We start from the raw sequence: 16432 nt of genomic DNA, 5'->3' as shown, positions 1-16432 counted from the left end.
AGAAATGTCATTTAGTCATTCATTTGTTTTTTTTTTCAATTCTGTTTGATCGACAATAGCATTACTGATTAATACACATATCATCCTGTTTCTGAGAAACGACCAATGCGTTTAGTACTGCCAGTTGGTAATAACTTTATTTTAATAATGTTCTTTTGTACGATAGGATTACTGATTGAACAAATGCATCACCCTGTTCTGAGAGACAATCAATGTCGTTATAACATTTGGTAATACATGTATATTTTAATTCTTTATCGTCGTACAATAGCATTACTAATTGAACAAACGTATTATCCTGTTTCTGACAAACAATCAATGCTTTTAGTAATGTCATTTGGTAATGCCTTGATCTCAACACTGGTTTTGCGATCGAACACTAGACGTCTTAGCAAATATGCTACGGATCACAATGTCAACTGACCAATTAAAAATACTTTTTATTTAAACAAAACACTCACAAGATACATGTTTTTTACTTGATATATTTTTGACATATAATTAAACTTGGAATAACAATCAGGGAAACGATGTTATGCATATGCGTTCCCAACTCCTGTTTCGAAATATTTCAATATGCTATTGCAAGAAGCGTTTGATCGCACTTTCATAGACCGCCTTCCTTTATTTCAATATCAAAAAAGAGGTTACAGAAATGTAAGTCACTGCAATAGGTTGTATGAATAGATGGGAACGAGCCCACCAACGTTTTTGATGTTGAGAAATTTTTGTTTGCATGTTTTTATTGAGCTTTATTCGTTTTCTTTCACTTGTGGATAAAAGAGGTCAAGACAGATCATTAATACCTTGATGTTTAGTGAAATTAATCATCGTTTGCTTTCTTTCCGTTTTACAATAAATGCGACCTTTAGGTTCATTATGAATAAAACGTGATCCTTAATTGTCGGTTAATTGCCGTAATGAAAGGGGCCAATACACTATGGGCGTTTTATATGAGAACTCGCGAGCGAACTTTGACACTATATCCGTGACGGACACTTGAAGTAGTAACCTTAGATCTTTTATGGGAAACATACTACCGGGTACGGCGGGTAGTTATAAGCGTAATTGATAAAACGAGATATAACTTACGCACATCCGAATCGAGATCATCACTTTACTATAATTCCTTCCTACAAGCATTTTTTCGACAATGGAATCATTACAAAATACAAGTAGATGTACAAATAGTGAATCGCTGAAATTATTTAAATTCAAGATTTAAAGAAGTTTTAGTGAAATACCATCTTTTCTTTTAAATATAAACACGTTTTCTTAATTTACTTCATACGCGCTTAATGAACACCTTAACGCAAAAAAACATCGTCGAATCGCCACTATGCTCCACTGAATATATTAAATCTAATTACCAGTTTTAAACTTTTAATCCTTACTTTAACACAATATTATGTTTTTCGGCAATACACATCTTAAATAAATTGAACACTCTGATTTGTTTCTACATGTCCAACAATCCGGGTTTGGGTAGTATTTGTTGTTTAATAGCCAAGTCCTTCAAGCAATAATCATTTGTCAGAATGTTAATGTTATCTTTTCAACACTTTGCATATTTTACCCATTTTTTCTATGCCTGGCAAAACTAATTTATATTGTTCTTCACACACTACCAATTATGTTTAAATATTTTGTCAAAGAAAGAAAATGTATAAACATATGAATTCCGTTAATCCATTTCTAATATCAATCGTGTGTTTTGATATACAATATATAGTGTACTTGCTAATATAAATACATATGTTTACTCTTATTTATTAAAGATATATAACAATATTTTTCCAACAAACATCAATTTATCAATTATCAGAGGAGGAACTCTTGTTTACACTCGCTGGTCATTTATTCATGGCAATTATTTTCTAGGGTAAAAAGTAAACAAGCAAAATTATTTAAGGTCAATACTAATTAATACAAAAACAACAACAACAATAACCCAACAACCACCACCGCCACCACAACATCGTTATTATTATTTGATTCAGATTAAACAATACTTTTTATCAATATTTGATTCTGTTCTTGAAAACTTAAGGATTAAACGATGAGTTTTACTTCTTGGTCATACAATTGCACACAGATGAACAAATCGTGGACTTGAGACCACATGACACGATCCTTCCCCACCCCCTTTTACGAACTGGAGGACGGCCACAAGCACATAGAACATAACGCCTACACACGGTTCGAGAACTTAATTTTGTGTAAATAATCGTTAATAAAATTAAAATTGATGACTTGCAAATATCACAGCCAGTAGGGTTAGACCTTTTCAATACACAATGCCGTTTGGTGTGTGTGTTTTTCGAGGGGTGGGGTCGGGCGGTTTACTTCGAACTATCAATTACAGCAGAACATCCGATTTTAGTTTCGCTTTTGGGCGTTGGCTCTTTTTATTCCAGAGTATAAATCGAAATATTTATTCTTATCTTTAATATTGCCATGCTCTTCGTTTTCATTTTGTTTTTGGTATGTAACTACCTCAACAAAAGCCAGACGCACGTGTGCGTGTTGTGTGATTTTGTAAGCAATTCCTGTTTTTGTTAGCAATTTACCAATAATGCAACAAATCAACATTCTAAGAAAACACAACAATCACTTCATTGCCGTCGTAAACTTTTGGATAGGTAAAACACAATTCCAAGACAACTGGATACGGATAATCTGTTTACGATTCCAAAACAAACAGTGGCACCTTATTGTTGTCGTGTTTTCACGCTTTCGTCTGATGTCAAGATAGCGCTCGCCAATTACATTTGCAGACGACAGATAAAACATGGAACCCCTGGTAAACAGTTTGACGATTTTAATGCAGCTCAGCGTGTTGGGCCCATTTTACGCAACAGGTTTGGGTAATTATTGAGAAATGAATGTCGCTCTGCTTTTCTTTAGCTGGATTTATTTTTGTCTCGCGCGTGACGTCGTTCAGTGCGGAAGAACACGAACATGTCTGCAACGGTCACATCCATGTACGAATTGGGACTATATATTTCGATAAACTATACAGATTATGCAGAAACGATTGCAGATTAGAATTGTTATAAACTCGTTTTCCAGACGCGTGTCATAAAATCCACAAGTCAAAGACACGACTTTGTAATAAATGCACTCACCACTTTTCCTGGGCGGATTTAAATGTCAAAGGCGGTGACATGTCTTTCGTTTATCATATTATCACGCGCATCGTCTGCGTCGTTCGCTTTCCTGGTAATCACGAAGCAATGAGATATTTGTATTTAAAACGTTATGGATTCCTTGAGTGAGTTGATAATAATAAAAAATTCCAAAGGCATTAATGTAATTTTTTTAGCAAAACTGTCAAGCATACCCTTAAATACAATATATAAATACTTATTTATTAAAATGGTTTGCATGGTTTCAATAAGTATTGCTATGTAAAGTATGAGGTGCTCATGGAGGGCTTTCCCGGTGGCGTCTTTTTGTGTGGCGTACATCGTAAAAAAAATTTTTTTAGTACTTCATGTGTCGTTAAAAGTTCAAACGAACGGTTCATTCCGAATAACATTTTTACATTAGGTTAGTTTCATCTTACTACAAGGACAAAGCATATACTATTGTGATCTAATGGTACGCAAGTGTACGGTCAAGAGGAAGGATTTTCGTTTTCTAGTCGTTGTAGGAAATGACTCGTTCGTCCAACTGAATCATTTTTATGAACGTGTCAATTATTGTAATGTCCTCAATAAAAATGCGAATACCAAACTTTGGAAGTCACAGTTTGTTTCCGAATAACCCTACGCGTAGTTAAAAGAATAAGACGGTGAGAATACAACAAATAAATTCATTATGTATAAGTAACCGCGTATTTATAAACATTCCAACTATTCGATTCTTCTAAAATTGTTCGTTTGCTCAATTACTAAACATTTTATACGATGACCACTGGTAGATTGCATGTTTACATGTATAATTGCAAATACCCAGGTCAGGAAAATGTCATCAATCGTATTGTTACAAATCAGGTATTGCCTTTTTTGCAACAGGAAACTTTTTGTCATAAACGTCCTACAAACATTATAACACTTGATAATTTAATAGGTACATAGTAACTTCAACCTTCTGATGAATTCGGCGATAAATATAAGTTAATGAGAACAGATTGAAATCAATGGTTCACTGGCACTGAAAATCAACCGTTTCAAGGAACCACACATTAATGAAACTGAAACATTAGGTTTTATCCTCGACAAAAAGCATATACATAATTATTCAACACTCACTAATTAAAAACCTCGTCAAAAGCTATCTTGACATTAAAAATCGACTAAAAATGCAACCTTCGAGACAGAATTTAAGTGTAAACGCTTTGTCGAAATGCAATCAGCGATATGCAAAAGGTTAGATATTAAACTATCTAATGTTCCCTCATTAATCCTCATTAACCACCCACAAAGCAACACATATATCTTTTACTCGTAACACAGTTATAGTGAACTTTCCCATGTTTCGATGCTCATAGATATCTACGTACTCGCTTGACAGCCAACCGATAAGCGGTAGATCTGAGCGAGAAAAAGGGACGAAAATCAAGATATCATTTATGGGAGACATTCTGATTGAAAATCAAAGAAACCAAATTATGCTAAACGGAATCAAAGACTTTTTACCCGGTTTGTACCGAAATTCTCGGAACTTAGGAGTCCGTTTGGTATTATTGTGGCCTCAAAAGAGAGTTAAAAAATAAATTAGATGTAGTTATCGCAAATCGCCGCAGATCTAAGTCCGTGTTTACGATCGGAATCATCGGATATACATATCAGCTCCAAAAGTGACGTCATAATCCGCGTGAAATTTGCTCTCCCTGTGAAGCTAATTAAAGTGATGATGAGGGGCAGTGCTTTGAAGAAAGCGATTCAATGTTAAAAAAGCGTAAATGCACCGCACATAGATGGGACACTGATTGTGAAATTAATAATTAACCGACATAAGAACGCTGGCCTGAATTAAATTTGAACACCAAAGAAGTTAATATTATGTAAATAACTTCCGTTTAGAAAAGATCTGGTAATTTTCATATGTAAAATTCAAAACACGCATTTCTCAGATGCATCACACATAGCAAGTACACGGTAAAAACATAGACATTTTTGTAATATGGTTTATTTTCCGAAACTTAAATAGAAAAAAGTTGTAATAAGAACCTTTGGATATAAACAGATAAATGCCATGCATTGAAATAAATAATTAATAGATACAGCACAAACTGAGAGCCTCACTGAATGACAAGACCGTATATCATATCAAATTAAATAGAGAAAAATTGTTGTAATAAGAACCTTTCTATGTAGACAGATAAATAAGATGCATTAAAATAAATAATTAAAAGAAACAACAGAGAGCCTCATAGAATGACAAACTATATACCATATCAAATACAGCGTTCGATCTTTTCATTTTCTTGTTCTTAACATATAATTTGTCAACAGAAGTAACATGTAAAGGCAAACAAAACGACGAGTGTTGCTGTCCTTTTAAAGGTCCGTCATTTTAACTTACACCATATAACCGGACAATCGTCGAGTGATGGTTTATGGGTCACTGTGGTTTTGAGTTTGTTAAGTTTGTAACCAGGCAAACAATATATCTGTGCCAATGGTGCGAATATGACTTGCTAAGAAGGTGGCCGAAATAATTTCGTTAACAACAGGCGTTTGGAATAACGGTTACAAAGCACTAACAACTGGATAAGTGCGGTGGGGGGTTACAGTGTATTCATACGCGATTAAATTCCTTTGCAAGTCGCTCGATTCAAAGAGTCATGAAGGAAAAGACCCTACTATTTTTATTTGCAGACACTTATTTTGATACGCTTACACAAACGTTGCAATTGCCAACAATAAAAAGTTACGTGATCGAAAAAGTAACTGTTCATCTTTGAAATGTTGAAGTAACAGTAAAATTTTAACGAGTCTCTCATAAAATGAGCTTGTTTCCTTTAATACTTTCCACGTACTATACATACATATGCTGTTTTAGCTTTGAATTCTATGTTTGATTATTCAATATTGCTGTTCCCATTTATTGCATAAGCAATTTTCTAGAACCATTGATGTATTCTTTGAAGTTGAATGAACGATGCATGCAAAGATGTGAATTCACACAGTCCAATTTTCTTACGTAAATAATCTGTTAAAGAATGTTTTCCTTTTTATTTGGTTTAAACAATATTTCTGAGGCGTATTTAACCAAATTATTGCCAAAGAAACCGATGTTTAATTGTATGAAATATGAGTATGTTGTTCCACATAATAAATTGAAAATTAATATATAACAAAACATTCTGAAACATTTTCGTAATCACTTAATAGGTTTTACTCCAGAGTTATATAATAGAAAATATGTCAACCCTATCGACGGTAGGGTGCAGGATCAACGGGGTTCACATGGGTTTACACACGGGTTTGATAGAATCTAAACACACCGTTAAGAACTTTATTTTTGCAAATATCTCAAGTTATTGATATACATTTGCAAAATTCTTTAGTACATAAAGGACAGTTTTTCTTGTAGTTTGTGACGATATCTTAAGATTTAGGAATAAATCATTGACTTCGACTGAAATCGGTGCCAAAATTTTACGTTGCGTGCATCATAGCCGTGTACATGAATTCGTTACACATATAATTTTCGGCCAATAACACAGGCTTATTAAATAAAGTAATTATGATGTATACCACATTGCCATAAGCAGCATTAAAACTGTATTGTATGCACTAGTTCAAATTCTTATGAAAACTTGTTTTAAAACAGTTTTTTGAAGAAAAGCGCCACATACCGGTGAGTTTACATCCGCTAGTTTAAACCTATTTATTTTAGCTCGATTGCATCGAAAGCCTCAGGCTTATTGAAACGCTCTCGAGTCCGTTTCCTGCGCCTAGAACCAGTACTTGGTGTCTTTGGGAGAGACCTAAGAATGCTCCCACAATGGACGTTACGTCCATAAACGTTCAATTGTGAACCCCACAATTTCACGTGATCCTGCACCATGGGTAATATACTACTATGCGGGTATTGTGATGTTGAAATAGTTGGGTTCCTGTACGTTCTGGAACTTGTTAGTTTATACTGACTTTTTTTCAACGAAAAATGATTAATTTCTAATTTCCGCTGAAATTATGATATGGAAATAAAAAACAATATTGAACACAATCGGATTTCGTAGTTTAACACGAACACATAATTTAAGAGACACGATATCGGATTTGTAAGGGTGTCGAGATTGTTGTTGTTAATCTAGTTGTTATTTAAATTTAATGGTTTAGTTATGATATATTTTATTAAACCATGTTATATTTTTGCATATAATGGTGTAAAACTATCAAACATTAGCAAATGTGTGCAAACTGTGTGAATTAAATAGCGAAAGTGTGCATTATAGTAGTCGAAATTGTGATAGTTTTGTAAAATATGAATTGGGTTGTTGTAAAATTTATATTTATATTTTACAAATAGTGCCATGAACTCCATTTTGCGATCTGTCTTTTTATGAGAACAAAAGGGACGTCCACGTGAGAACTTTTGCAAAATTCTATTACTACGTCTATAATTTTTTAATATTTTGAATACGTGGCTGAATATTTATATAGTATTAACGTTTGATTTATATTTTTCTTATTGATTGGTATTTTGGGCACACACATACACAATTATATTCATATTCTATATATTTTTGTTACAAATTAAACAGTGTCGTTCCTGTCTCGGTTATTATTTCTTGCACATCTACTTGACTGGATACGTAATGAATGTGCCGACTTGCGCAATCTACAAAAATAGAATCTTAGACTTTTGGGAAGAACATCAAGATATAATTCATACTACAGTGTGTTTTAAATTGCCTATATATTTCTCAAACAGAGCACTTTTGTATGGTGCCAAACCATTCTTGTTTGAAGGTGTCAATTACACGTTGTTTAACAACATGTACTAATTAATTAGGGTTAATATTGTGCACGTCATTAAACACATCTGCAAAACCATGATTATCCAACATCAGCTTAATATTTTATACCCAGTCACTGTTACCTTTAGAACAGTAATCAAGTGATTGTTCGTAAATCTGTTTTTAAATTATATTATCTGAAGATACGAGCTTAAACAAATAATTTAACATACGGATGTACCTATTAGCATGTAGTGTTTATCTTCCCAATTCCTCATAAACTGTGGCATTGCAAGTGTTAGGTTTAATATTAAGTATTCTTTTGCAAAATGTTAAAGTGTTCTCTTTCGCTTTTGAATATCTCCATGTTTCTGCTGCATAATATAACATAGATCCAACAAATGCATCCAATAATTGGCAATAAATATAAGTTTTAAATTAGATTTATACACACACTTATTAAAGCATTCATGGCTTTAAAGGCCTTACCCACTAAATGGTCTTGATTCAGATTAAAATTAACAGTGCAGTTGAACACAGTCCCTAAGGAATTAAAAGCATTAACTACTTCGATGTGATGCTCTTTATAATACAAATGGTCAAATTCGAATAGACCTCCACGTTTCCGAAAAAGACAACATAATTTTCTTCTTTTTCAGTCTTAACATTTAAACCCCATGGATCACAATATTGAGCTTATGGAGCTTATTTTAAAGATACTGAACTTCAATAGGTGTTTTCCTATAATGGCCATTTAATCGGCAACAAGCAAAAGTACAAAAAACAACAACAATGCCACCAATCAGCATACCAGGTTGAACATCTTGTTTTAGGAACATTTCTAAATCTTCAACAAATAGGGGAAACAATAACGGGGACATTACCTCCCCTTGAAGTAAACCAACAGAATAATTCAAATAATCCAGTATTGTAGTGTAAAAACATGTGCAAAATCATGCTCTCACTTCATCCTTAACAATTCTTAAAATGTTTCCCTGTATTCCAAATATATATACCCGCTTGAATGGTCTTGGCCTATCTTCGAGTACGAACTAGTTAACATATAATAATGTTATTGTTAACATCTTTATTTTGACTTCGTCTCGAGACTGAACATTTGAGGACATAAAGTTTCCAAATGCATGGATAGTATGTCTCTGCAGTCTTGTGAACATTGCGGAGTACATATACATGCCTTCCATGTCGAGATTTTGCCACATTAGCACATGTGAATTTCTGAATTTTCGAGTTGCTGCGTGGGTCGACTTTATCACGAAATGTTACTGCTGTTCACGGTGGTCTGTAGCATATATGATTTAATCACATCTATCATTTAATTTATCACATGTGCACTTATATTGTGAATGACTTGAATTGAGTTTGCGGACGGAAACAAAACAACATATACATTTCATTGTCTAGCAAATAACGGTGCGATTACAAAATTCGCAGACTTTAAAAATTAAAACAGTGTATCGTAAAGACTATGATATGGTGTTTACACTTTTAAAGAATAGGATGTCTGTGTTCACAGTCGTAAAAAATATTGTCTTACAGTGGTATTATTTTTACGTTTCCATGGTTTCTTTGCCTTAACCCCACCGCAATGATAAGTTAAGTAACGCTGTACGTTTGAGCCATGCTTTTATTCAAGGATCAAAAGGTTCTTTAAACATCATAATTTTTTTTAGCATGCCGACGGATCATCTTTTTTGGTTTAATTATAGAGTAGTCTATTATGATATGTGTACACGACGCGAAAATAATAACTTTAAATAGGGCACGATATGGCGCGAAAAGTATATATATATTTAAAAAAAAACAACAACAATGCCACCAAATTTATCATTTTGTATATATATAATTTAAATGGTTTCGCAGTTTATTTTAAAAAATGAATATAGTATGTATTTATTTCTTCAACAATTCGAGATTTGTAGTTTGCCTAGAGTATCAACTCCATTCAGAAGTACACTTGTTCTTGTTACGTTGAATGACACTTAATGAAAGCTTTGTTCATGATTGCTAATTAATCATTCTGTTAAGGCATTTTAAGTTTTACATAAAAAAGATATTCGATCAAGTAGCATGAAATTTAAATAAATAGTGTTTAAAAATATAACTGAAACGATATTTTTCATATATAGAAACCAGAACAACTGTGTTGCCATACAACTAAACTAACTTGAATATTTCAGTAAACTGGCGAAGAAATAAGCTATTGCACATCGCAAATGGCAAGAAGATAAACATACCACTTCTTTGCGCATCCTTAGCATGCATCGAGCGTGCATGATGTCAACGTTCTGAAAATTTAGGCACTCGTTAATCCTAATTGGAAACTGTTTAAGAAAAACGTCATCTAATCCCAAATAACACGTACCCGTATAAAACTCTTACACGAAAATGGTTAATAAGGTGGAAATCGTACAGCGTGTTTCGAAATTGTTCATTATTTTTATATGTGATCCTTTATTGATTTCGGTAAACAAGCGTCTCTCTTTGTTAATGAACAATCAGCCATTTAGGCTGGGCATTACGTACAAATCAAAACAGACACTGCCCCCATTATACTGTTGTACGCGCACTGATGGGACTTTGTTTTCGCGCACAAATGGCCACATTGTACCGATGAGCAAAGTGCCAAAATAATAAAAGAACATTTACAGGGAAAAAAAATGGAGAATGTAAATATACCGTTTCAAGCGAGTAGAATACTAGCAGAACAGTTGTGGATCTCTTTTGCCACCCTACCCTGCCCTGAAAATGGCAGATTATAGTTTGTGAAACGCTGCACAGTATGTAGTAGTGGTAGAACACCAGAATTTTACTTAAATGAATAAAATGTTATCGTTTATGAGAATTTTTACAGTGTTTACGAGTAGTATTTTTCACCTAGAAGTTGTTCCAACATTTTCTCTGTCTCATGGATTAAGTCCTTTACCAGACATGGCGCTTATTTATTTGACTTTAAAATATTAATGTAACGAGTTTTCATTTGTCAGTTGAATATTTTGGTAAATGAATCACCGCTTCAAATCTGCGTAGGGTAAAGTTTTATGGTCACGCGATGATAAGTACCTTCTTTAAAGTTAAGTAGGTAGGTAGTGACATCGATAATCTCAAAAATGAGTTGTTACCTTGTGAAATTGAAATCAAATTTTGAATGGAATACAAAAATGAGCCGCATTATTGGACCAGAGAAGCACTGAAGTGAACTCTCGCCAGATCTCGTTTGGTGAACGATATCTCGACCCGAATCGGAAAGGCTACATGCATTTTCATGTTTCAAACACGTCAAAAAGAATTAGTAAGCGTTACAATTCGTTTGATTCCCATTCTTTTGCAAGAATCATTTGCGTCAAAACGCTTATCTCCAAGGTGAAACGACGGTGAAAGCGATATTTTTAGCGATCTTGCCTCTTGAATTGGCGCCACATTTTGCAGTAACCGAAATCCGAACAGTTGCTGATAATTGTACCTATTCCAATTAACACGAGACCGGCATTTCAATTAAACCCGTGTTTTATGAAGGTATTATCGTTCATATTAATCAGCAGTTTACAGTTTAACATTCGGAGAATCAATTTAGCTTGCCGATTTACGCGGCGAGCTGCGCGGTCTTAATGAAATCTAATCTATTTTATGGTTTACTCTCTCATTTTCTCTTTTATATATTTTTTTTCTTCGTTTAAAACGTTGAAGTTTAATAACGTTAATAACGTGTTTATTTGCCTATCGTCTGTGATGAAATCTACGCCTCTTCATGGTAAAGTCTTTATTTTTATTTTTACAACGTTAATTTATTTATTAACTTATTTATTTGCCCATCTCGTATGATATGAACGAGATTCCAATCAAAAGCCTTCTAATCAAACGAATTAAATTTTGCGAAATAATTGTATGGTATCAACAACGTCAGTCGGTAATAAAAAGATTCATCCGTTTGCGAAATCACAATTATGAATTGTTGAATCATGCGTTGTTGTTTTTTCTTTTTGTGTTGTTTTTGTTTCTTCTTTTTTCGCATCAATATCTTTTAGAATTATTTATGAAAAGTATGTGTTATTAAATGTTACAAAGTGAAAGTGTTTTTATATACGAACCAGCGGAAAACACCACTATCATACTTAGCATCATTGTTTTAGCCTCGTTTTGGGAAATGCGTGCATGTGCTTAAATTGTCACTCGAAAATAGACTATGGAGTCCGCACAGGCTAATAAAGGACGACGCATTCCGTATACACTGGAATTTCGTTTTGATGGCAACGGAAAATTCCATAAAAGCTGAGCATGTCGTAGATGATTAATCTGTGCGCACTGCACAGGCTCATCTATGGTGACACTTCTCGCTCATATAATTTATATACTTCCATGTATATATTTCCATACCATTTACAATGATCAACCCGAGGCATTTTAATTGTAACAGTCAAAGAGAAACAACTCACGATAAATTTTTCTATAATATTCGATCAAGAGTACATGCCCCTGCACCTGTACATTTGCCCAACATTTACTTTAATTATATCGCCTATTGCAAAATTTAATTAATTCAAAATGAACATAAACATCTTGAAATGATCAAACAATTAAAACAGAACAAACTGATAATAAATATGCACCTAATTTGAATAAGCACAGGCACCGAATAACTAATTCAGACTAACTCCTCTAGCTTTAAGATAAAGACCGTCCCTGCACGATTCTAACACTGAAAATATACAATAATATCCACATATTATTTTCAACAATAAACGAATCCATAATCTGCATATGCGGACGTTTTTGTTTTGCAAGTCGAGTAGGATTTTTTTAAAACGTTATCACCAGTATTTCATGTAGACACTAATACATGTAGACACACTGTTGCATATAATTCATGGTTAAGTAGGTTACATATTTTCAGAAAATTCTTAACATGTTTAGATCACGTTTTCTATAAACCACTCGACAGATAACTGTTTGCACAATGCTATACCGTGTAAATAATACGATTACAATCGTACCATCGATTACAAATAATATGAGCCGTTCTCTGTAAAAAGGGAATTTAATACATGTGCGTAAAGTGTCGTCCCAGATTAGCCTGTGTAGTCCGAACAGGCTTATCAGGAACTACACTTTCCGCGTTTATGGTATTTTTCGTTTACAGATAGTCTTTTCTTTGCAAAAAATAAGTTTAAGCGGCAAGTGTCGACCCTGATTAGCCTGTGCGAACTGCACAGGCTAATCTGGAACAACACTTTACGCAAATGCATTAAACTCCCTTTTCACAGAGCACGGCCCATATGTGCTCTTTTCATTTTCCGAAAATGAAATTGACAATTATTTGACAAGGACACGTGTAATAGACCGAATAAGAAAACAGCATTCCGAAGAAGATTAGGCTAGCATTTGGAGAACACGTTTGAGCCGTGCTGTGAGAAAACGAGGATTGCTAAGGTGAAAAGTGTCGTTTATGATTATTATTTGCGAACTGCACAGACTAATCTGAGACGACACTTTACGCACGTGCATTAAGCTCTGTTTTCCCAAGCGCGGCTCATTTATCAAGAAAAAGCAAAATCTAACGAACATTGACATATAAATTATAACTGTATCGGAAGTGGACTTACATATAAGTCAATAACATACCCGTACACAAATAATCACAAAAAGCATGACATATTATAACGGCGAATAAAGTGTCGCAAAGCCCCTACTGTATCCTTTCTGTAGAGTTTTGTCAAATCATCAAACGAATTAACGTCGCTAGGCGAGCGATTCCCAGAGGTTGTATCGAAGTCTAAGGCATTTACCCATAAAACTGCTATCTCTCCGAGAAGGGTCACATAGAGAGGCTGCAATGTCGTCTAACGGGTCCCACACCGCGGCATCTGACGTTACGTTATTAGCTGTGTTCGTCACTTCCTGTTCTAGTCGTGTACATGCCGGTTTCGCACTATCTTTCACACAAACCGCCTTCGTGGTTTTTGTCTTCGTCTTTCTCTTGCGAGAGAGTGACGGATTTTCTACCTTGTCAAGGACTTCCGGAGATATTTTAGATTTCACACACTTAGTTTTCTTACTAGAATGATCAGAGGAGTGTTTCGATTGTTTTGACATTTTCATTTCATCTTTCTTTGCTTGTTTTGTGTTTTTATTTGTATGGTTTTGACGGGAAGCACCAGGAAACTGTTTCGACTGAATTGACTCTTTCTTTACAGCTTTCTTTGGTTGATAGCCTGATTTGTTTGAAGAATCTATTGCTACAAAAGTGGCAGTAATTTTGGTGACATCAGCTACAATGTCCACACCTTTATCCGAACCAATTTCGCAAGTGGGTGAACTAGACGGCCGTTTCTTCTTTCCCGATTTACTTGTGCAAGTATCCGATTGAAACACTTTACTGTCGGCGTTCCCTCCTCGTATCGAAACGGAAATACCTTTATTCATCGTCGTAAATTTGGTCGGTTGTACCCGTTTCACCACTTTCACGCGGGTTTTCGTTAAGCGCCCCAGACGCTCCAGCTCCTGGAAGACCCAGAGCCGGCGGTTGTCGTTGGAGTACCACGTTCCATTGACACTGGCGACCTCTATCGGCTTGACAGACGACGCAAAGCATCTTCCGGCGACGATATCCTTAAGGAGGTCTTCGATAGGCGTCCCGTCCGTAAATGTGCGTGACACGGAAAACTGGGAAAAACGGATTTCCGATGGACGTAGTACAACTTCATTACAGGACGGTGATGTTCCTGTCGACGTGCATCTTTTATCCATCTCTGCGCGTTCGCTATATTTGTCTTTCATTTCATAGTTGTATATTGTCCTTTAAGAAATGTGTTTTCGCATTACTTCAATGCTTAATTGTGTTTATAACCTCACACATACATTCAATTCGTTTTATTGTAACTGGTCGCTGTTTTTCGACTTTCGATTTCATTTATCTGATCGTTAATTGGGTGATATTTTTAGAATCGTTTACTAAATGTGCGACAAGGTGTGGGAAACCATGTACTGATATTTTCCGAAAATTACACTTGGTTTGATACACATCACGCCAGATGTGTCTACAAACACATCACGCCAGATGTGTCTACAAATGAATACTTTGTTGCTGTGGTATCGACGAGCAATCCAAACTTAAAGGCGATATGATGATATAATTAGAATAATTATTTTGCATTAATGTATTACGAATTGTGGGCAACCAGGTAGAGACATTTTCCGAAAATAACACCTAGTTCAATAGACATTACTACGTGTGTGTTTCAAGATATTTATTGAGACAACATGCGAATACAAAGTTGAAGTGTGTTCGGTCTGAAAGGTAAACCTATTGAATCCCGTCCATGCCATCTAATTAAATTAAACACACATTGTATCTTGACGTCGCGTTCGAAATTTAAATAGAATATTATTGACATCAAAGTAGTAATGTTTACAGCTACAAGTCATGTAGTGTTTGTTTATAAAAATTTGATATCTGCGGTTATTAAGGTTCATGTAAAGGCTTACGTTTGAAAAATGTGGGACCCCTAGCATTGAACTCAAATTTGACTAAACGAAGAGTGCCACATTGAAAATGTTTACATATTTGCTTAAAGGATGGTTTTCCTTTAAACTGCTACCAATGTTGTGCAGCAAAGTCTAATACCATCGACAAAATCAATCAAAATACAAAGCGATTTTAACACAAAAATAGACATTATTTTCAAAAATCTGAATGATGTTTATTCAACGTATTTCGGTGGAAAATTATATAACTAGTTAATAATATCGACATTGATGAGTGCAAGTTACGCTTAAATAGTAAAAAAAATATACATATCTAGAAATATCAAAACTCGAACACATGTCATTTCATGACGGTGGGGGCAGCCATTTTTAAATTAATAAAATTGAAAGAAACATGCAAAAAACTCACTCATCGCCTAATTGACATTTCAAACGGTTGACGATGACAAATGCATTGGATTGTAATCTTTCCGTTGATGTGTGCAAACTGCATAAACACTCCAAAAAAATAACGTTGTAAGAAGCATTTCACCAATGTTTACAATTGTTGTCGAATCACATGTACTTGTATTATTGCGCACAAAATAGTACGCTTACAGACTGACAGAAAGATCGATACGAAACTCCGTTCAATTCATCACGGTAAACTATTTTATTGATAATATATAATTATAATTCGCTTCAAAAACCTAAATATAAAAATATTTCTTTTAAACGGAGTTTTTAATAACGAAAGTGAAAACAACGGAAGTCGGATGGATATTATGTGAGATGCACTTCGGCTTCAGAAAAACAATACAAATATACTAAAAAAAGACGAAGTGTGGGGGGAAATTTTCAGCTGGAAAATATTTGAAATGGGGTGATTATATCTCTGTGTGATCATTTCTGTTATTAAGCGCGATTTCTTCCTGATTAATGTTAACAGTTGTTTTACTAGTCGCGACCCAACTGTCAAAATAATGATGTGTTTTCTCAGGTATGTGCATACACATACCAGGTTTTCTTACTACT

The 16432-nt window shown here is 34.5% G+C and overlaps 1 protein-coding gene and 1 long non-coding RNA gene across 2 annotated transcripts in view; both read right to left on the bottom strand.

Moving 5' to 3' along the window:
- LOC127867469 (uncharacterized) overlaps positions 1-10723 on the bottom strand; it is a 34670-nt gene extending 23947 nt beyond the window's left edge. Inside the window, exon 1 of the long non-coding RNA XR_008043507.1 lies at positions 10174-10723. This is a non-coding gene — a long non-coding RNA (uncharacterized LOC127867469). The remainder of the gene's footprint in view (positions 1-10173) is intronic.
- Positions 10724-12371: 1648 nt separating this feature from the next.
- On the bottom strand, positions 12372-14866 carry LOC127867467 (uncharacterized). The gene is made up of 2 exons (XM_052408626.1): positions 13720-14866; positions 12372-12632 (listed from the first exon to the last, which is right to left on the bottom strand). Exons 1-2 carry the CDS (start codon positions 14708-14710, stop codon positions 12574-12576), a joined length of 1050 nt encoding a protein of 349 aa, XP_052264586.1. The 5' UTR covers positions 14711-14866; the 3' UTR covers positions 12372-12573.
- Positions 14867-16432: the final 1566 nt, after the last annotated feature.

The sequence above is a fragment of the Dreissena polymorpha genome, chromosome 2, assembly GCF_020536995.1.
Source record: "Dreissena polymorpha isolate Duluth1 chromosome 2, UMN_Dpol_1.0, whole genome shotgun sequence".
Lineage (NCBI taxonomy): Eukaryota > Metazoa > Mollusca > Bivalvia > Myida > Dreissenidae > Dreissena > Dreissena polymorpha.
Note: the sequence above shows the minus strand (reverse complement) of the source record. Positions and strands in the feature narration are given on the sequence as shown.